This window comes from Equus przewalskii, chromosome 6 (assembly GCF_037783145.1).
Source record: "Equus przewalskii isolate Varuska chromosome 6, EquPr2, whole genome shotgun sequence".
In the NCBI taxonomy this organism is placed as follows: Eukaryota; Metazoa; Chordata; class Mammalia; order Perissodactyla; family Equidae; genus Equus; species Equus przewalskii.
The window spans coordinates 87,185,301-87,206,950 of NC_091836.1; the positions used below are offsets into that span (position 1 = coordinate 87,185,301).

General features: G+C 45.5%; 2 protein-coding genes and 1 long non-coding RNA gene across 3 annotated transcripts in view; 1 reads left to right on the top strand and 2 right to left on the bottom strand.

The window, feature by feature from the left end:
• LOC139083997 (uncharacterized) overlaps positions 1-17,706 on the top strand; it is a 51,338-nt gene extending 33,632 nt beyond the window's left edge. The window contains exons 2-3 of the long non-coding RNA XR_011541245.1: positions 12,499-12,691; positions 13,482-17,706. This is a non-coding gene — a long non-coding RNA (uncharacterized lncRNA). The remainder of the gene's footprint in view (positions 1-12,498; positions 12,692-13,481) is intronic.
• Positions 2,159-4,314, bottom strand: LOC103557833 (mas-related G-protein coupled receptor member X2-like). The gene is given in 2 exon segments (XM_008530534.2): positions 2,159-3,148; positions 4,291-4,314. Coding segments are annotated over 2 exon segments (1,014 nt in total).
• On the bottom strand, positions 15,254-21,493 carry LOC103557826 (mas-related G-protein coupled receptor member X2-like). The gene is made up of 2 exons (XM_008530526.2): positions 20,635-21,493; positions 15,254-16,513 (listed from the first exon to the last, which is right to left on the bottom strand). Exons 1-2 carry the CDS (start codon positions 20,643-20,645, stop codon positions 15,505-15,507), a joined length of 1,020 nt encoding a protein of 339 aa, XP_008528748.1. The 5' UTR covers positions 20,646-21,493; the 3' UTR covers positions 15,254-15,504.
• Positions 21,494-21,650: the final 157 nt, after the last annotated feature.

Here is a 21,650-nt window from a genome sequence, read left to right on the forward strand (position 1 = left end):
TGGATAAAGAAGATGTGGTATATATACACAATGGAATACTACTCAGCCATAAAAAAAGACGAAATTGGCCCATTCACAACAATGTGGATGGACCTCGAGGGTATTATGTTAAGCGAAATAAGTCAGTCAGAGAAAGACGAACTCTATATGACTCCACTCATAGGGGGAAATTAGTATATTGAGAAGGAGATCTGATTGGTGGTTACCAGGGAAAAGGGGGGGTGGGGGGAGGGTACGGAGGGGGAAGTGGTGTACCCACAACATGACTAACAAAAATGTACAACTGAAATCTCACAAGGTTGTAATCTATCATAACATTAATAATAAAAAAAAAAAAAAAGAAAAAAAAAAGTTAAAAAAAAAAAAAAAAAAAAAAAAAGAATAGACCAGAGATCAGCAAACTTATTTTGTAAATGGCTAGGTAGTAAATATTTCAGTTTTTGAGGCCATATATTCTCTATCACAACCACACAACCTTGCTGTTGTATCATGAAAGCAACCACAGACAACGCGTGAAAGAATGCACGTGGCTGTGTTCCAATAAAACTTTATTTACAAAAACAGGCAGTGACCTGGATTTGACCCATAAGCTATAGTGTGGTGACTCCTGAAATGGACTAGTAAAACAAATTAGAATGTCCAGAAACACTCCCATACTTAGAAGCATAGTTTTTGGCAGAGGGGCCAAATAATTCTATGAGGGGGGAAAAAAGAATGTCTTTCCAATAGTGCCAGAAGAACTGGATCACTGTATGGGAAAAAATGAACCTTGGCCCCTACCTCAAACCTGCACAAAAATTCATTTGAAATGGATCATACATTTAAATGTAAAAGCAAAAATTATAATGTTGTTATAAAAAAATTGGAGAATACCTTTGTTGCCTTGAGAGTAGGCAAAGGTTTCTTAGAAAACATAAAGTGCTAAATATAAAAGTCGATAGATTAGATTTCATAAAAAACAAAAACTTCTGCCCATCAAAAGATACTTTTTTTTTAAAGATTTTATTTTTTTCCTTTTTCTCCCCAAAGCCCCCCAGTACATAGTTGTATATTCTTCGTTGTGGGTCCTTCTAGCTGTGACATGTGGGATGCCGCCTCAGTGTGGCTGGATGAGCAGTGCCATGTCCGTGCCCAGGATGCGAACCGAGGAAACACTGGGCCACCTGCAGCGGAACGCGCGAACTTAACCACTTGGCCACGGGGCCAGCCCCCATCAAAAGATACTTTAAACATGAATAGGCAAGTCCCAGACTGGGAAAAAAATACTTGCAATATGTAAATATGACAAAGGGGTTTTATTTAGACCATACAAAGAGCTCCAACAAATCAATATAAGGAGATGAACAACCCAATAAAAATGGATAGCAGACTTGAACAGACACTTCACAAAAAGATATATAGATGGTCAATAGCACAGGAAAAGATGTGTCCTCTTGTGGGGAAGGTTGATGCGTTTCATGAGTACCTGGGGTAGGTGTATCACGTTAGGGGGAAGCTTGACTTTGCTTTCTCATCCTTATTTGGAATGAACTGTGGTTTGAGGAGGTGGTTACAGGTGCCAAGCTGACAGGGGGTAGACTGTGATGGGTTTGAAAGTGTCAACTTGGCTAGGCTGAACTACATTCCCCAGAATTCCCTTCCTTTAACGTTTCTGGTTGGGGGGGCATCAAGTTACATTTTACACGAGATTTGGTGGTTGGAAATGTGCAGGAGAGGTACTGTTTTCATGTGTGGAAGGCTGGTGCAAGGACACCAGGGTGTTCGTGCACATTGTGGCTTCTCTGCGGCGTGAGGCAGCTGCAGCTGCTCCACCTTCCTTTGGATCCTCCTTCAGCTTCTCTGACTCCGGCACCAGGGGTGTGTTTAGCTCCATGAGGAAGGGAGCCAACTTCTCCCACGGAACTCCTGCATCATCAAAAGTGCATGCACTGAGAGAGATTGTCAAGAGTTCTGGCTGGTTCTCACGGGTTTTAGCTCATGCTCCTGGGTTCGAGTTTTCCCTGCAGACATCAAGCTCTGGTATCAGACAAACAGACAACAGCATTACAGAGACAACTCGATCAGCACCCACAACAGTGGTGTAGGGTCAAACAATTCACAATTACGTTTAGAATCATCTATAAGTCCTACTTCTGACTGAACGCTGCTTGATCCAGAATCACCTCATGAAACTGCTTCCCGACGTCGCCCTGGGTTCCTGAGGAAAGCTTCCTCCACTTTTCTTCACCTCAGTCGTGTCCTCCAAAGCTCCCTGGAGAACCAGCCTGAGGGTCTGCCGCTGCAGCCTCTGGTGCCTAAAGGAACCAACAAAAGAGGAGATGCTGGGGTTGGCACTGCTCTTAATGCCAGGCAGGATCACCCCAGTCCTTCCAAGATAACATGGGAACATGTTGGAGTCCTTCTGAATCCAGCAGAAACCATTGAAGCCAAAGGGCAGGCCGCAGAGGAGGAAGACCAGCACTGTGAGCAGGATGACCACGCAGAGCCTGGTCAGCTGCATCTGCCGGGAGCTACAGAGGATCCTGACCAGCAGGGCCTGGCTGGACCCAGAGAGAAGCACCTATAAGAAAATCAGCCATGTGGCAGTGATGAAATCAAATACTCCACACCAAACATGGTCACAATCTCTTAAGAGGAAACCACAGTAGTTTCCTTCCAGAACATTCAGCCACAGGGACAGGGCCCAGAGCAGGGCACGCACTACAGTTGACATGTGTCTGCTATGGTGGCAGAGGTACCAGATGGGGCTCAGGATGGACAGGCGGTGCTCGGTGCTAATGGCACTGAGAATGCTCAGGTCTGCGATGTGGGCAAAGTTCACCACCGTGGTGAAACAGCTGGGGACGGAGATGGAATGGAAGGAGGTGATGAGTTCCTCCAGGGAATGTGTAATCTGGCAACAGTGGAAGAGGAAGCTGGCTCTGGCCAGGTTGAGGATGTAGACAGTGAAGACGTTCCGCCCCATGTGGAAGCCCAGGATCGAGATGACCGCCGAGTTTCTGGGCAGCCCGACCAGGGCGATGATGACCATCAGTAAGGCCCGGATCGAGGTCCCCACGTTGAAAGTTTGAAGCGAGGATGCAACACAGCTTTGCTGAGCACCTAGAATCGTTTTGGTGCACAAGTTGGAGGCAGGTTTGGGGCTGAGCTGAACACAGGGGAGGAAGAGTAAGTGAGGTTGAGGGCCGAGGGCCCCTGAGAAGAGCTTCTTGAGGTTCGGGAATGTCTCTGGGGGCTGTTACGTGGGCTGCTGTGGCATGTGCAGTGCAAACCTGCTTCGTTCTCCCTCCCAGGAGATCTCCAGTAGAGTTTGCTCCGCTGAGCTAAGTTTCAGTGTGAGAGGGATCTGTGAGGGGAAGTGGAAAAAGTGCAGGGCTGAGTGTGGAGGGAGATGCTCATGCAGAATTCAGCTGGAGAGAGGGGAGGAGCTCAGGCTGGGGCAGTAACTGCGGCCACTTGAGGGCTTATCCCGTATTGCCTCCTTCAATCCCTTCAAGAGCCCTGTGAGGTGAGAACTAGGATTATCCCCAGTTTACAGAGCATGGAATTGGAGCACAGGAAAGATGAGCGCTTTGCTCCCGGTCTCATACAGCCTGGATCTGAACCCAGCAGGGCTCCCTCAGCGTCTACACTTCTGACCGGCCATGCACACACACCACATTGTAGTGTCAATTACACGTGGACGGGAGAAAGGCAGAGAAGGAATTCCCAAGTCGAATCCAAGATGGCCGTCAAAATTGTGGTTTAAAAAAAACCCTAACATAAGCAAACTCCAGAAACCCAGAGAGGGGAAGAGAAGTCAATCAAATAGGGAACAAGGAGAGGCAGGTGGAAGCCATTTAGGGGCAGACAGCAGAATCCAGGAGCCCTTTCCTGCCTCACAAAGACTCCAGAATCCAGAAGATTTATACAGGCGGGAGGCCTCAAAGAAGGAAGAGGGTGCATCCTCCTGCGGGGCACAGCGAGGAACCAAGGACAGAATCATCCATCGTGTGCTCTCTTAGAGAGACAAGACCCCACAGCCCAGACTGGCCAGAAAAGGCTGTGGGAGGAAAACCAGAATCTCTGCTATCTCCACTCACACACCTGGCAGTTTATAAATCTGTTACTAGGGTGGGGTGTATTTGTATTCCTTATCAAACTGGAAGCTCCATAAGGACCAAGTCACACCTGTTGTTGGTCACTACTGTATCCCCAGCATCTTGCACGCTCCTTAGGGACCATCTATTGTCACTTAACACAGAAGAAGCTGAGGCCTAAGGAGTCGGAGGGATTTTCCTGAGATGTCACCATGAAGAGCAGATCCAATACCATCTCTGGTCTCCTGGAGCCCTGTCCAAGGCTTTCCCACAGTTCTCGGCTGCATCATTCATCATTTCTGAGGAGCCCCCGAAAAATCTTCCTGTGAGCACAGAATGTGAGAGATAATCAGGGGTGCAGAGACTGCCCCCAATATCCGTTCTCCTCTTCTGTCAAATACTAATTCTGAGAGTTTTAGACCAGAGAACGGACCCTGTTTCCCAAATCCCTTGATACTGATGGCACCGTGTCACTAGGTGCTGGCCAATGGGAGGTGAGCAGAGTGATGTAACCAACTGCTGGCTCAGGCCTTTAATAGAAGGAGCATCGCTCCCCCTTCACCCCAGCCTCTCTCTCTCTCCTGACCTAGGCTGAGTGCTGATGTGGCCGGGGGCCGGGTAGGACCATGGAATGAGGGTGCCTGTTTAGGGGAGAGGGAGCAGCGCGTTGGAAGGTGCCCTTGTTTCTGAAGGCCTTGAAGCCTCCAGCCAAGGTCTGATTAGACTTTCCTGTTTGAGCCATTATTACAATGGGTCAATTAGAGCAGCCAAACTTATACTCTAACCAATAAGGAATATGTTTTCCCTTTTAAAATTACATTCCATTTGCAAGGCACTTTTGATGAATATGAGTGATTGCTCCAAAAAAGTGAAGCCAAAGAAAGAAGGTGGAAACAGAAAAAAAAACTCTGATGGTGATAAAGTGAGAAATGATTCAGTGACATTGAGATAGAAAAAAGACCAGGAAGTAAAAAACTATGAGGAGGATAAGGAGATATGAGGAGTAGTCTCCATTTGCCATGAGAACTTCCTTTCCATCCTTCTCTACCCTGTTTGGCCTCCCAAGAGGGTGACTCCTGTGTACCTCATCAGCGGGATTCTGTCCTTCTGGTTTCTGATTGAATTGAGCCATTGGGAGATGCCAGAAGACTGGAGGGTAGGGGCAGAGAGATTTGGGCTTTTCATCTCTTGTCTCTCTCCCTGCTTGGCTGTGTTGGTGGTGGGAGTACTTCTCCACCTGTCTGGTGGCTCCTCTCCTACTCCTATGGCTATGGCTACAGCTATCCTCTCTCTGGGTAGCTGCTCCTTCCCTGGTCCCTTCAAGCCTGGCGGTGGACAGTGCTTCACTTCCGCTTGCCTTAGGCTGCTTCACCATGCGTTGTTGTTTTCCCTTAATCCTGCCCAGCTTTGCAAATGGTCAGTCCCCTCATGAAACACTCCTCACTCATCCCAGTTTCGGCTGTTTCCTCCTGGGACTCTGCTAGATTCACAAGAGAAGAGAACTTTGAAAAGCCAGTGAAACAATGAAACCTGGGTTAACAGCCGTTCGTCTCCGGGAAGCAATGCCAGCATGTTCCCTTGCTCCCTAAATTCCTGTAAGAGGCAGCATCCTCTCCATGCCTGCAGATTTGAACGGTTCAATGAAGGGGAGAATATGAGGAGATGAATCAGAAGGGAGAAAGGTTCTGGTTGACCCCATTCGGATCGACTACAGTCGGAGCTGCCATCACCAAAGGTGCTAATGGAGAGCTTCAGTCTCCTGCCTTTTCCTGAAGGACACACCATGACCCCCTGCAGGTAGCACCCCAAAGTAGAAAGAGGGGATGGGAACTTAGAGCAAAAACCATCACTGGCCTTGGAAATAGGGCAGTTCTTGCTATATATCCTGACCCTTCTTCCATTCTTCTGGCCAGAGTGGAGAGTGAGAGCCTTTCTGTGATTGAGTGATGCCAGAGGACACTTCCCTGTCCTCTAAATCAGGAGATGCCTACAGGAGTCAGAGTGAAAGCAGGTGACCAAGCAAGGCTTATCAAGACACTGGACAGACTTTGCAATTTCCTGTGCAGAGCCTGTGGGCAAGTCAGAGGCCAGGGCTGTTTGAGACGTGACCCCTCACCGAGATGTTTCCCAGCATTTGCCCCACTTCCGCCCACACACCAGCCTCGCCCATCCCACCCCATCCGGTCCACCTCCCAGCGAGTAATCACTGTTCTGGAGCCTACAGCTGACAAGTGGGGGCCTGGGTAGCAACATCAAGCAAGGTGAGCTTGCATTGTCAGTCTTTGTAACTAAAGAAAAGTCTATCATAGGGTGATTGAAAGTTTGCCATGGCCTGACCTCACTTTTATTGTTTTTTTCTTTATCCTAACATAATGCATTCATGTCTGTAACTTCTTTCCAAATGATAGAGAAACGTGTACAAGGTGACAGTCTCCATGACTCCCGTTCTCCAGAGGCCACACCTGATTATACTTCATTTTCGTTTCTTTTATTATTATCTCAGAATAGTAAGCTTATATTTCTATATTTTAATTTACCAGCATTAATAACTGGATCAATTGACTTCCCTTATAAAATGAAGGATTTCAGCACGCATAACATCTTCTTTCCCCCTCCATTTCATGACATTTTTTTTATCTATTTATTTTCATTTGGTGTAGATACTAAAAAATTTAAGTCTTATCTCCTATGACTTCCTTTCATATGCCTCATGCCACAGTCACATTAAGCTACTTGTCATTTTTTAAATGCCATTTGAATTAGAAACTATTTCAAACATTCAGAAAAGTTCTTCGATGGATTAATTCAGCAAATATTTCACAAAGACTTTGTTATGGGCTGAATTGTGTCCCCCCACAACATTGCCATATTGAAGTCCTAACTCCCAGGACCTCAGAAAATGGCTGTATTTGGAGAGAGGGTCTTTAAAGAGGTGATTAAGTAAAAACGGCATCATTAGGGTGGGTGCTAGTCCAACATGACTGATGTCATGGGAAAATATTGATAACTCATATCATAGACAAGGTACTAATTCCTCCTATTTGTAAAAGTTCCTGTAAAACGATAATTCAAAATCCAACAAGCCAATGAAAAAATGATGACAGGTAATGAGTTCACAATTTCTAGAAAATAAAAATGGCTCTTAAACATATGGAAAGATGAGAAGCCAAACTTATAATGAGACATGCAAATTAAAATTACGCAGTTATATTTTATTCACTGAAATATAAAAGACCCGAAAGTTTGGTATGGTAGCGTGTGGGAGACGGTGTGGAATAAGACGCTCTCACACATTTCTGGTGGAAGGGAAGACTGATAGAGCCCACAGGAGAGCAATTTGCAACATACAGAAAGTGTCATACTTTTTCTTCCTGTAATTTCTCATCTAGGAATTTATCCTAGAGATATTTTTGTATATGAGCCAGAGACATATGTACAAAGTTAATAAATGTAGGATTATTTGCAATCAAAAAAGATTGATAACAACCAAAATGGCCAACAACACTGTGTAAATTATGGTCCATCCATGCAATGGAATACAGTGTAGCTGTATAAAAGGGCAACAAACCTGATATGGAAGGACCTTCGAGATATATTGAGTTAAAAAAAAAAGATAGGGTGCAGAACAATGTGTATTTGTATTATAAGGAATAAATATATATAATACAAATAATATAATGTATATATTATATATAACATCTGATGTGTATTTATATATATTTATTCCTTCTCATACAAATATATCCACATATGCTTGTTTTAACATTAAATATCTCTGGAAAGAGTTAAAAAAATCCCCTATAGCTATAACAACTGTATTTGTCTTTGAGGAGAAGGCATAGATGCCTTTGGGCCTGGAATTTTTTATTTTATTTTATTTTTTTGGTGAAGAAGATTGTCCCTGAGCTAACGTCTATTGCCAGTCTTCTTCTTTTTGCTTGAGGGAGACTGTCCCTGAGCTAACATCTGTGCCAGTCCCCCTCTACTTTGCACATGGGACACCACCACAGCATGGCTTGATGAGATGTGTGTAAGGCTGGCTCCTGGAACTTTTAAAACAAGGAAAATAAATTTAGTGATATAGCCAAGAAAAGGAGATAGATTTATCAAAAGAGGAGAGAGAGAGAGAGAAAGAGAGAGGGAGGGGGGAGGAGGAGAGACAGAGAGAGAGACAGAGAATGAGACCGGAGGTGAGGAAATGAAGATAAAAGGTATAGAAAACTCATTTAAGGAGATTTGCTATAAAGGAAAGGAGAGAAATCAGGCTGTGGATGGAGGAGAATGCAGACTTGGGTCGTGTTTCAAGTCAGATGGCATAGCATGTTTATACGGTACTGGGAGGACCCAATAGAAAAAGGAACACTGAAGACGCAGGTGGGAGAGGCAATAATTGCATAAAGTGTTTCTGTGCAGGACCGGGTGGGAACACACACGTGGGAAGGATGGTTGAGGACAGGAGCGTGCAGAGCCACTCCCTGGTGAGAGAGGAAGGGCAGAGGAATGAGCTCAGAGGCAGACTGGCTGGTAGGTTTGGGGTGGGGAGATGAGGAACTTCTCAGCAGAGCATCATTTGGGAGTGATAAAAGAATGAGGAGGAGGTTTCAGGAGAGGGATGGCATGAAGCGTTTCCTTCGGAGTGGGAGTGATTATGGAAAAGTGACATGATCACTCGGAGGAGCTAACTGGATGCTTGAGTTTTGTGAACACAAATTGAAAGTGAAACCATTGGGCATGGCTGTGTGTTGTTTCCTAGCCACACTCAGTTCCCTGGGAATAGGCATGGAGGTAGCGGAGAGTCAGATTCAACCAGGGCTAAAGATTTGAAGAGACACTGCACCAAAGAAGACATTCGGATGGCAAATAAACATGTGAAAAGGTGTTCCACATCCCTAGCTATTAGGGAAATACGAATTAGAACCATGATGAGACGTCACTAGACTTCGTAGAATGGCTGAATTAAAAAATACCGACAGTTTCAAATAATAGCAAGCATTTGGAGAAACTGGATTTTCAGACATTCCTAGTGGGAAGGTAAAATGGCACAGCCATGCTGGAAAACTCTTTTGTGTTTTCTTAAAAAGTTGAACATACACTTAACCATACAACCCAGCAATCTACTCCTGGCGTTTACCCTAGAGAATGGAAAACTTATAGTCACGTAAAAACTTGTACACAAATGCTGATAGCAGCTTTATTGATAATAGCCAAACTGGAAACACCCAAATGTCCTTCTACTTGAGAATAGCGAAATCGAAGGACGTACATCCAAACCACGGGATACTACACAGCAATTAAAAGAATCAACAACAAGCTATTGATACATGCAACAGGTTGATGGATCTTGAGGGCATTATATTGAATGAAGAAAGCCAAACTCAAAAAGTTGCAGAATGTATGATTCCATTTATATAATATCCTTGAAATGACAAAATTATAGAGATGGAGAACAGCTCAGTGGTTGCCATAGGGTTAGGAAGGGGGATGGGTGGGTGTGACTATAAAGGAGCAGCCCAGGGGAGTTCTTTTGTCTTGAAGAGACAGGCCCAGATCTTGAATGTGGTGGCGGTTATACGAATCAATACGTGTGATAAAATGGCCTAGAATTATACACAATGCCATAAAAAAGTGAGCGCGTGCCAAAACTGGTGAAATTTGAGTACGATGTGTGGTGTAGATAATTGTATCATCCCAATGTCAATTTCCTGGTTTTGGTAACGTGCTGTATTTATGTAAGACGTCACCATGGGCAGAGGCTGAGTGGTGGGTACACAGGAACTCTCTGAACTATTTTTGCAGCTCCTTGTTAGTCTATAATGAATTCAGAGGGGAAAGTCAGAAACAACGGAAAGGACAGTTTGTTGGATGGACTGCCTGCGTGACTATTGAAGTGAAGTCACGGAATCAGGACCAGGGTTATGCTGGAGAGACATCCGTAAACCAGGCATATAGGCCTAAAGATAATATAATCGGCATCCACACACACCCACTATTAAAATCAAACATACATTAAAATTTTGTCATATTTGTTTCCAATCTCTCTTTAAAATTGAATAAATAAAATTTTACGGCTACAGCTAAAGGTCCAGACTTGCCTCTCTTCTCTCACTGATTCTTCAGAGCTTCTGAAGTTGATAGCATTATTCTCTCACATGTGTAACAGGATGTTTAAACAGAAATTTTGACCTAAATATCAAGATACTATAGATAATACATTTTGAAAGAGGTACAGGATGACATACACAATTTAAGTGAGAGATTTTTGATAATTGGTCACCAACTCCTAAGCCATCATCCACATTAAAGCCACAAAAGATTTTAGAGTTAAACTTTTATGTGAGGAATAAAACATTGAATTGAATTTAAAGATGAACCATCTCCCTTGCTCTCAATTTGGCCTTTTGCAGGCAAAAAGATTGCAGCAGAGAAAGGGGTGCGTTCTGCTGCTTCTCTCTTCCCCCTGCACCCTTCTCCTGTTCCACCTCCCTGTTGTTTCTAGCTGTGGTTTCTGACCCGGTAGTGTTGGACATAATCCAAGAAGGTGGGTCAAGAGAGCTGGGCTTGCCTTTTTGGCTTGTCCTGCTGGGGTGACCTCGCTGGCTGTCTCTGTACTTGACAGTATTGCAGAGTTGACTCCAACTAATTTTGCAAAACTTATGCCAACCTCTATCACTTCAAGGCCATGACAGACATTGCTCATTGTTCACGGCACTCCAGCCTTATGATCTTAAGAGGCATCTAGCAGCCACGACCAAATACTGGGGAGGTCACACGGAATGAAACTAGTTTGCATACTGATCACCATTCTCTAAACAACCTCTGTGCATTTACTAACAATGCCACTATAAGTCGCCTCTTCTCCCATTTCCATCTGTTCAGATCCTGTTTATCTTTCCTTTCATGCCTCACAAGTTTGGCGTAGCTGGCAAAGGTGACACAGGGTACTTGCTTGGGAAATTGTAGAGTCAGCAGTCCAAATTCCAAGTATTTCAAGAATCTTTCCCTGATCCATTTGCCGCCACATACATACTTATTAATGAGATCTTCTTGTCTGCTCCCTATCTCTGTGTTTGTACCCTGGAAAGATTCAGAACCAATTTACCAATATGACAGGCATGTAAGGAGCTCTCTTCTTCCACACTCTACTATAAGCTCCTGGAGAACAGGAACCAACTTTCATCTATTTTTTTTTTTAATTTTTTCCTTTTTTTTTTTTTAAAAGATTGGCACCTGGGCTAACAACTGTTGCCAATCTTCTTCTTTTTTTTTTTTTTAAGGATTGGCACCTGGGCTAACAACTGTTCCCAATCTTTTTTTTTTTTTTTTTCTGCTTTATCGCCCCAAACCCGCCCTGTACACAGTTGTATATCTTAGCTGCAGGTCCTTCTAGTTGTGGGATGTGGGACGCTGCTTCAACGTGGCCTGACGAGCGGTGCCATGTCCGCACCTAGGATCCCAACCGTGGGCTGCCGTAGCGGAGCGTGCGAACTTAACCACTCGATCACGGAGCCAGCCCCTCGTCTATTTTTATAGCCAGCAGTGGTGCATTGACAATATTGGTGCCCAATACATACTTTACCAACATGCAGAAAGAACATCATGCAACCTCTCTGAATTCCAGGTAGCTGCCAAATATAGCTTCAGATGAGAAGAGCAGATGCTCATGATTATAGTCAGAATGTAGAGGCATGAACTTCTGAGGCTGCCTGACCTGCAACAGAAGTTACCTGCAGTCCACATCTGGGGTAAAGCCAAATTCTACCGCCTTATCTTGAAAACAGGTACCTGATCACAACCGGCATAAGGTTCAGACTGGGGCAATCTCAGAGCTTCACTATCTGCTTTGGTTGCCTGTGATGGGCTTGTGCCCCAAGTTGCTCAAGGGGTCAGCATGAGAATCCAGATTCCCTGACTCCAGGCCCAGTGCTCTTCCCACTCTAGCACCTGCATGTCTGCATCCCTGCATATCCCAGGATTTCTGGATGCCGAGGTGGGCTTGGCTGGAGGCAAGGGCTTCTGCCGCTGGAACAGTGGGAACAGAGGGAATAGGTGGTGGTTAATGTCTTTGGCCTACGCACCTGCAGGCTCTCTCCTTGATAAATGTTTTCATGAATTGTGTATTGGTGCAATGCAAGAGTATAGATGGAGGTCTGTTAGAAGATTCGGCGTGGTGGGTCTAATGATCTCAACTGTAACACTTTGCTGAGGATGTTGTCCATCATGAGGGGCTACCTGAATCCATACTGTCATGCTTCACCTGGGCTGTCAAGTGTGACACTCCTTTTCAGGATAGAAGCAAGACAACTCAGAACTTTTAGATGACCTCTCCTCTGAGGACCGCTGACCCCCATCCATAACTCTGTGATAACATGTATCACATTGTTTGGCATTCTCTCCTGTACTGGGCTCCTTCCTTCCACAGACCGTGAGCTCCTTGAAGATGGGTATGCTGTCTTTGAATCTCCAGTGCCCGGCACAGGGGCTGCAGCATACAAGATGCTCAGTTATTATTTATAGAAAGAACAGAAGAATGGGTGACTTTGCTTTGAAAAGCTCTCTTAAAGATCTAGTCAAGACTACAAGTGGATAGGTTAATTGCAAAGATCTGTTAAATGGTGAGTATAAAAATCGATGCATTTTTGTAATATAAATATTTTATTTTTACCTGGAATTCATTCACCAAAAATGAAGGAGAAGAAAGGACTTTCCTTCGAGTAGAGTCAGCAAATAGAGTTTTACTCTATATTCCTTGCAGAAAGGACGTCCAGTAAGCATTGTCTGTGATTTGCAGTTTGGATCTACCAAAGTGGAGATCTTAACATCATATGTATAGCAGTCTGCAGGAGAAAATTTTTCAATATTGCTAAATTTTTTCAATCTAGTAGAGTTGTCAGGTTCACACCTAATTCAATAAGAATAATTTTGAGACTAGCTTTTATTGCTCTTTTAGGCATTCATATTAATTTTCATTAAAATTATAATTCTCCTTTCATACTCATCTTTCATTGATTTATATTATATTTTCATAAATTAAGTAATTACACAAATAAGTCCAACTGACGTAAGCAGGACTGGAATCAGACCCAACTGGTTCTTGTGAAGCAGATGACTCTTCTCTAGGGTCCGGGCGTATGAGAGAATCAATGAACGGCCCTGAGTGCTCAGCATTTATTGGACATCAATCAATGTATTTTCTAGATGGAATGGACAGGGTTGGTTAAACAGATAGAGTCTATTAACCAGAAATTTATTTAAAAGGTGTTTGGTTTATATAGAAATAGCACAGTGCTTGATCAAGTAGTCTTAAATAATGTTTGTTGAATTCATACATAAATAAACAGTTGTGGATGACAGCTCTCAAAAGGTGCCATGAGGGACTTTCATATCTTTTCTCTCTTCGTGAAGGAAACTCCTGGATATCTTGCATGATCCAACCCAAGGTGAAGCTACAAGGAAAAGCCATCACTGGTTTTGGAAAGAAGGCAGCTCATGAGCAAACCCGTTCTTCCCCTCCACTCTCCCCAGAGGCAGCAAGCAGACCTGCCATGAACGGGAAGAGCCTTCCTCAGATTGACCGACTCCAGGAGACACTCTCTGTTCTCTTGAGCAGGAGATGCCTGCGGGAGTTACACTGAGACCTGGTGACTGAGCCAGTTTTTTCAAGAAGCTGGACAACACTGTGATTTTCAGACAGGAGCTGCTTGAGAAAAATAGTTGCTGAACATCTCCTAAATTGCAGGCCAAGTCCCAGGCACTAGGAATTCCGAGACATGCTATCTGTACTGAAGGACCTCACAGTGCAGTGGAGGTGGGGGATATACAAAGGAATCATTACAGTACAATGTTGTGAGTGCTTGTTAAAATTAATAAAGGAAACCTCAACTAAAATTGGAGTCAGGGGGGTCTAGAGGGACCTCTGACACCATACCACTAGATGTCAATGACCCCAAAAAGGAAAATGTCAATTACAGGATCAGTTAATTACAGCATCAGTTACAGACCCCGACAGGAAGAGAGTACCTTACACTCCCAGACAGGAAGTGCAACTGCTTTACTGCTCCAGCGGGAGGAAGGGAGACTTCCTTCTTGCCCAACAAAAAGTCCAGCCAATGGAAATGCTGCAGCTCAGCCAATGAGAAGCTGCTGTCACCTGAACTTTCCTCCAGTGAACTTTCATTTTTCTCCTTGCTGATGACTTCCATTCCTCGTCCTGCCCTCCTTACTGAAAAAGCTTTCCATGTTGTGTGACTACCTGGAGTATCTACCTTGTGCTGTCTCCTGAATACTCAGAGTTCATCTGTCAGCTCCCCCTCTGAGGGTAAATGTGAGGGGCAGCCTCACTGTCTGAGGAGCAGATAGCCCTCTCTGTTGTCACACCACTCATGGTGGCCCTTCCCTGTCTGACTGAGTCCTATGAAGAATGAGTAAACACTGGCAGAGAATAGTCTAGAATTCTGTGCTGAATCTAAATTTTTATCAATATGATTTGACATCACTATGGAAGGATCAGATGTTTTCAACCTTACTCCTCATGGGGTCTCGCCATGAAACTGACTAAAAGTCACAGCCAGAACAGTCGGTACAAAATCTTGAAGTTTACAGAGTGTTCCAAAAACTAGTATCTGTAAGCTCATAATAAATGGTTTCCAAGAAAATAATTTCTATTTTGAAATTGACACTGAGCTTGCAGTGGCCAAATTGGAACTGGTAGGACATATTTCTAGACTCTACATTGGTTGAGGCAAAAACGAAATAAGCATGCATCAGTTCTCAAAAGTAAAGGTCATAATTTTCTTTTCTAGAACCAAAGGCCAACTTATCACCATGCCACAGACAAATGCCACCAAAGGACCTTTCATATACCCAATTTCCTGGACTGTTCTCATGCAGGTAGAGTGTTTGTCCCTAAGGACATCATTTTCCCAAACCCAAAGAACCCAATGAGATTAGAGGTGGCAGAACCCACTTATTTAACCTTTCTGCCCATAGAATGCCCTCATAGAACCACAGCGTCAAACGTAAACCTTAGGGGAACACAATCTGAGAGAAAAATAAAGAATCTTCTTTTTCTATAGTACCAAGAAGAAAACAATTACGAACAAGGGTTTTATGGTTTTGGACAGGGATTCTTTTCATTGGAATGAAAATTGCAAAGAAAAAGCATTTGATCAGGAAGATTCAGAGGAAGAAAACATGAGAAATTTATTGGTAACGTCAAGAAAGATGGAGAGGTACAGCTTTCAGACTAATGCTTTCTCTGAGAAAAACTAGAAAAGCTGGACTAAAAACAATCTGTCTGAAGACACTGGGGAATCGCCGGCACATTTTAGAGGCATGAGGCTCAGAGAAGAGGGGGTAATTGCCAGGTCTGGCAGGGCAGCGTTGACTCTCGCAGTCACTTCTGACCGACCACAGCAGGGGCTCTTCATCACTGCTCCAACTTGCTAGTGGACATGTCCAGGGTTTCCTGAGGAGTGCTTCCGTCACCCTCCTCCGCCTCAGGAGTGTCCTGCAGAGCCCTCTGGAGAACCAACTTGAGGTTCTGCTTAAGACGCCACTGCCTAAAGGAGCCAACGAAGAAGTAAATGATGGGGTTGGCGCTGCTGTTGATGCCAGACAGGACAATCGTAACCATATAAAGGTAACAAAGGAACGTATTGAAACCATTCTGGATGCGTATTGCGAGGAACCAGTGGATGGAGAACGGTAGGCCACAGAGGAGGAAGACCAGCATTGTGAGCAGGATGGTCACCCCCAGCCTGGTCACCTTCACCCTCCGGGAGCTACAGAAAATCTTGACCAGCAGGGCTATGCTGGACGCAGAGAAAACCACAAATAAAAAAGTCAGCCACGTTGCATTGGAAAAATGTGATATGGGACACCAACCATCCTCAAATGTGCTGTACAGGAAGCCGCAGTAGTACCTGTTCAGGACGCTCAGCACCAGGGACAGGGCCCAGAGCAGGGCACATATGACAGTTGATGTGTGTTTGGGGCGGCCGCAGCGGTACCAGATGGGGCACAGGACGGACAGGCAGCGCTCAGTGCTAATGGCGGTGAGAATACTCAGGCCTGCAAAGTAGGCAAAGTTCCACACAGTGATGAAGATGCTGGCGATGGAGAAAGACAGGGAGTGGAATAAGGCAATGAGTCCTTCCAGGTTCAGTACAATCTGGGAACAGAGGAAGATGAAGTCGGCTCCAGCCAGGTTGAGGATGTAGACAGTGAAGGGGTTCCTCCGCATGTGGAAGCCCAGGATCCAGAGGACAATCGCGTTTCCTGCCAGCCCGACCAGGGCGATGGTGAAGGTGAGCAGGGCCTGGATCACGGTCTTCGTGTCACATTTAGGGAGGGACTCGTGGTTGTCAGTCGTTGTGAGTTTGGTCCCCCAGGCTGTGACATTCGGATTCATGCTCAGAAACCCTCCACTGGTGACGCTGGGAACAGAAACAAGACGTGAGCACCTGTTGCATGATCACTGACTCTCACGGCCACCCTGCGATGTGGGAATTGCTGCCCCCATGTTGCAGGACGGAAATGGAGGCTTGCAGACATTAAGATCCTTACCGAAGGCCACACAGCCTTGGAGACTTGGACCCTGGATTCAAATCCAGTTCCTTCTGACTCTAAAAGCCTGGGCTCTCTCTGCTGCACCACGGGCCCTCTACTGACATGAGAACATTCTAGGGTCCAAACATCCCCACTCACTGTCCTAAGCCATATCATATCTCCTGGGGGCAGGAGGAGCTAAGTGTGGACAGGCGGTGTGGATGACAACAGGCCTCTGAGTCCGGCATGCCTTCTGCCCTGGAGCAGTGGGTTCTTCTCAGGGGCAGGAAGCCAGAAGCCCCAGGCACGAGCTAGGGGCAGGCTCAGTGACTGAGAGCGGTCCATCCGCCAGGGAGAAAGGAGATCATGATTTGGGTCATGAGGGGAAGGTGACCCCTTGCTATGACAAAAGTGAGTATGGTCAGGCATCTTGGGCTAGAAATGGGCCAGGGAGTCAGCTTCATGAGGACAGGACGTGCTTTTCTCCTGTCCACTGCTGTGTCCCAGGGCCTAACTCTGTGCGGGTGACACAATGGGTAGTCAAGAAATTTTTAATCAACAAATAAATGAATGAATAAATGAATGGGGAGCCTAAAGGTCATGGAAAATATGGGTTCCTGTAACATAAAATATTTTTTAATGAAATTAGTCACCAGAAAACACACATATAAAGAAATGAAGAGCATTTCATTCCTCATTATTCCTTATGTGGAAAGCTCTGGTGTGTTTGAAAGAATTCCTTGTGCCTGCACGAATGACTAATGATGGCCATCGCGATGCCTCTGCCCCGAGAGAGCCAGTGTATGGCTTCGGTGAGCACCTAGAAGACTTAAACACATCGTTTAGGGAGACGATTCAGAGCTTAACTGAATTTCTGTGCATTTTAGAGGAAAAATAAGCAAGGTTGGGAAAGGAGAGAGGAGGCGATGGGTCTGAATAGACGTAGTTGAGGCGCAGACACATAGAGGCGGGGTTATTAATTGATTTTTCCGTGAGAAGTGTAATATAAAACTACCTATTGTCCTCCGATGTGATTTTGAGCAGAGTTTTCTTTTTAGATTAAAGCGTTTGTCCAAGAAAATTCTCTGATGAGGAATTCTTTTTTAAGAGCTTATTTCTACTTTTGAAGGGCTTTGGGTGGGAAGAGATACAAACACCCTTGCTGATTTCAGGAGAAAAACAAGGACTAACTCACATGTAAGTGAACAGTAGCAGCTGAGTGCGTGCTCACTTAGTACCACCTCTTTTCATCCTCCAGATAGCCAGACGAGGCAAGTACCATTGTTATTTCTGTCTTGCACAGGAGCAGACAGAGCGCAAGGAGCTTGAGAGAGACGCTCCAGGTCCTACGCCAAAAAGTAGTAGAGCCCAGATTTGATGCCCAGGTCTACGTCAGAGTCCTTGCCCTTCACCAGCCCTGCAGCCCCACTGCCAGGGTGGTGTGGCCACTACACGTGGAGAGCAGTCGGGGTGGGGAGGAAGAAAGTTACCATCAGGGACAAATCTGAAATAGAATAGGCGGATTTTGTAAACAGCAAGGAAGTGAAGCCCATAAATATGGAACACAGAAGAGGTGGGTGGAGGACTGCTGAGAACAGACCACAACGCCCAGGAACCTCTTCTTGGAGTGGAAGGGTCCACTCAGTCCAGACTGGCCGGAGGACACATAGCATGTTGGAGTGGAGAAAGCAGGGCCCTCTGGCCGCAGAGTAGCATCCAGGACTGAAAGACCGTCACCCGCTCTCTTAGTTCCTGCAGTCCAGTTGGGCTGATGAGGACATGGAGGAAAACCACACCTCTGTTGTCCCCCATCAGGGCAACTTGGACTTTTTATTTGTGGCGCTGAAGACAGTTTGCAGCTCTAGGTTTTAAGTGTATGTCTTTTTGTTTCTTTGTCTCCCTTCTTAAACTCAAAGATCAACAGCGCCTGCACCTGCCCGGGTTGTTTTGCTGGTGATTGTTCACTATGGTCTCCCCAGCATCTAGCGCAGGTCCCTTAGAGACCACCTGTTGTGATATCTTGATTTAACACAGGAGGAAGCTGAGGTTTCAAGAGTCGAAGGATTTTCCTGAGATCACGTGGCGAATCGAGGGCCCAGTACCAGCCCTGGTCTCCTGGAGCCCTGCCTGGGGCTTTCTCACTGTTCTCTGCCACGTCATTTATTACGGGAGAGCTGTGAGAAAAATCTTCATGTGAGCTCAGAATGGGGGAGAGATCCGGGGATGCAGAAACTGCTATTCGCTCCAAATACCCATTTCCCTCCTCTCTCACATAATAATTCTGAGAGTTTTAGACCAGAGGGAGGATCCTAATCCCAACCTCCCTTAATGCTGGGTGGCACCACGCAACTAGGCGCTGGCCGGTGGGAGGTGAGCAGAAGTGACGTATCAGTTCCTGGGTGGTGACTTTCCTTCTCCTCTGGATAGAATGCTGATGTGGCCACAGCCGTGTAGGACCCCAAGGGTGAAGTCACCTCTTGAGAGGTGGGGAGCATCATGTTGGGAGGACCTTGGTGTCTCGGGCCTTGGAGTCACCTGTCTAGTCCTAAAACTTCACTCTTAAGTCACTAGTGCAATGGGTTGCTTCTAGAGCTGAATATCATAAACTTAAACTACCTATAAATACCCATGTACGCCCATCTTTATTTATTTATTTAGGGAGATTAGCCCTGAGCTAACATCTGCTGCCAATCCTCCTCTTTTTGCTGAGGAAGACTGGCCCTGAGCTAACATCCGTGCCCATCTTCCTCTACTTTACATGTGGGACGCCTACCACAGCATGGCTTGATAAACGGTGCATAGGTCTGCACCCAGGATCTGAACTGGCGAACCTCAGGCCGCTGAAGTAGAACATGCAAACTTAGCCACTATGCCCCGGGCTGGCCCCTCCACCTTTCTTTTTTTTTTTTTTTTCAAAAACTACATTCAAGTTTCGAGGCATTTATGATGATAGTGAGAGATTATTCCAAAGAAGTGACACTTGATAAAGAGGTGCAAACAGTCAGTCAACAAACAAACTGAGGAGATACAATGAGAAATGGCAAGCACACTGAGGGAGAGCCCGGGGACCGACTGTGATGAGCCTGTGAGACGAGCTGGGTTTTCTCCATTTGCCATCAAATCTCTTTTCCACCTTCTCCACCCTCCTCTGTGTCCTGGGAGGGCACGTCTCTGTGCCTCACCAATGGGCTCCCTTCCCTGGGGCTCCTGGTCGCTTTCAGGGAAGGGAGACCCTGACAGGAGACTGGAGGGCTGGAGGAGGGGGATTTGGGGTGTCAAACTTCCTGGCGCTCTCCCTGCCAGGCTGTGATTTGGCAGTGGTGGTGTCACTCTACCTGAGGACAGAATCCATGTCTGGTGGCCCTTTCCTACCACCACAGTGACAGCGACAGCCACAGCCCTCCCTGAGTTCTGGTAACTTCTCCTTCCCCTGTTTTTCAAGCCCGGTGTTGTCCAGGCTCCCTGCTGTTAATTTCCTTAGGGGACAGAGGTCACCACTCTGTGTAACTTTTTGTAAATCTGCCCATTTTGGCAAACTGTCCCTTAATTAAATTATTTTCTGTCATTCCATATTAGGCCATCTTTTCTGCTGGGATCTTGAGAGATACAGAAAGGAAAAGGACTTTCAAAAAGAGTAAAACAGATGACTGGGTTCTTCACAGCACTTGAGCTTTGGGATGCATGCACATACACTCTTTTGCTTCCTAAATTAAAGAAAGCAACGGATTTCCCACCATGACAACACATCTGAAGGGCTGGGATGGAGGAGAGGCTAGGAAGAGAGTCTCATAAGGGGGGACGGTGTTGGTTTATCAGTTCAGATCTCCCACTGTTGAGGCTACTATCACCTAAAGTTGCCAGGAGGGAGCTTATGGTTTTTTTCCTTTCTTTTCTTGGGGGAGCCCCTGTGTCTCCCTGAGTGCTCCACCCCCAGGTGGACTAATTTAGATGTGCACTAAGAGAAAAAAATCCCACAGTGGCCCTGGAAATAAATACTTGATAAACGTACCTTTCCTCCATTCCTCCCAATGGAGGTGACAAGCTGACCCGTGCTGACCGGGAGAACCTCCAGGGGTTGACTGTCGCTAGAGGACACTTCTCTGCCTTAGAGAGGCGCCTAAAGGCGTAGGAGTGCAATCTGGCGCTGGACGGAGGCTTATCAAGATGCTGGACAGGCCTTGTGATTTCCCACACAGGGAGCTGCTGGCAAATGAGAGCGCGCAGTTCTCTGAGTCATGGCTGAGCATCAGATGTTTCTCAACCTTTGGTCTGACGCTACTCCTGTCTCTCAACCTTTGGCATCCGGTGCCTGTCCCTGCAAATGATTGTGGTTATGTAGCCTTTTGCTGCCAACTGTGTGCCTGGGCAGTGGTGCCAAGCAGTGTGAGCCTGCGCTGGGAGGCTTTATAAGGAGAACAAAGCACGCCCTCCTTACTCGTCATTTGAGGCTCTCCATGGCCTGTCTCACCCTGTTTCTTTATCCTAGTAGTTACGCATGTAGGTTTACATTTTCTTTCCAATTGGCATGGATCTGTATCAAATAAATGGTAAAATCTTCCTGAATCCTATTCTCCAGAAGCAACAACTTGTTTCAGTTTTTCTCCTAAATTCTTTTATCAGATATGATTATATATTTAAATGATAAAATTATATTTCTATTTTTTAATTTATCAGTATTAACAACAGACTCAATTGCCTGCCCATACCAGATATAAAGAATTTAGGACATGGCCAAGAATTTGGAATTATCAGATGGGGAATTTAAAATAACTGTGATTAATATGCTAAGGATACTAGTTGGAAAAGTGGACAATATGCAAGAGCAGATGGACAATATAAGCAGAGAGATGGAAACTCCGAGAGAGAGGAAATGCTAGAAATAAACATTGTAACAGAAAAGAAGAAGGCCTTTGATGAGCTCATCAGAGGACTAGACACAGCCTTTGAAAGAATCAGTGAGCCTGAAGATATGTTGATAGAAACTTCCCAAACTGAAGCCAAGAGAAAAAACAGAACAGAATGTTC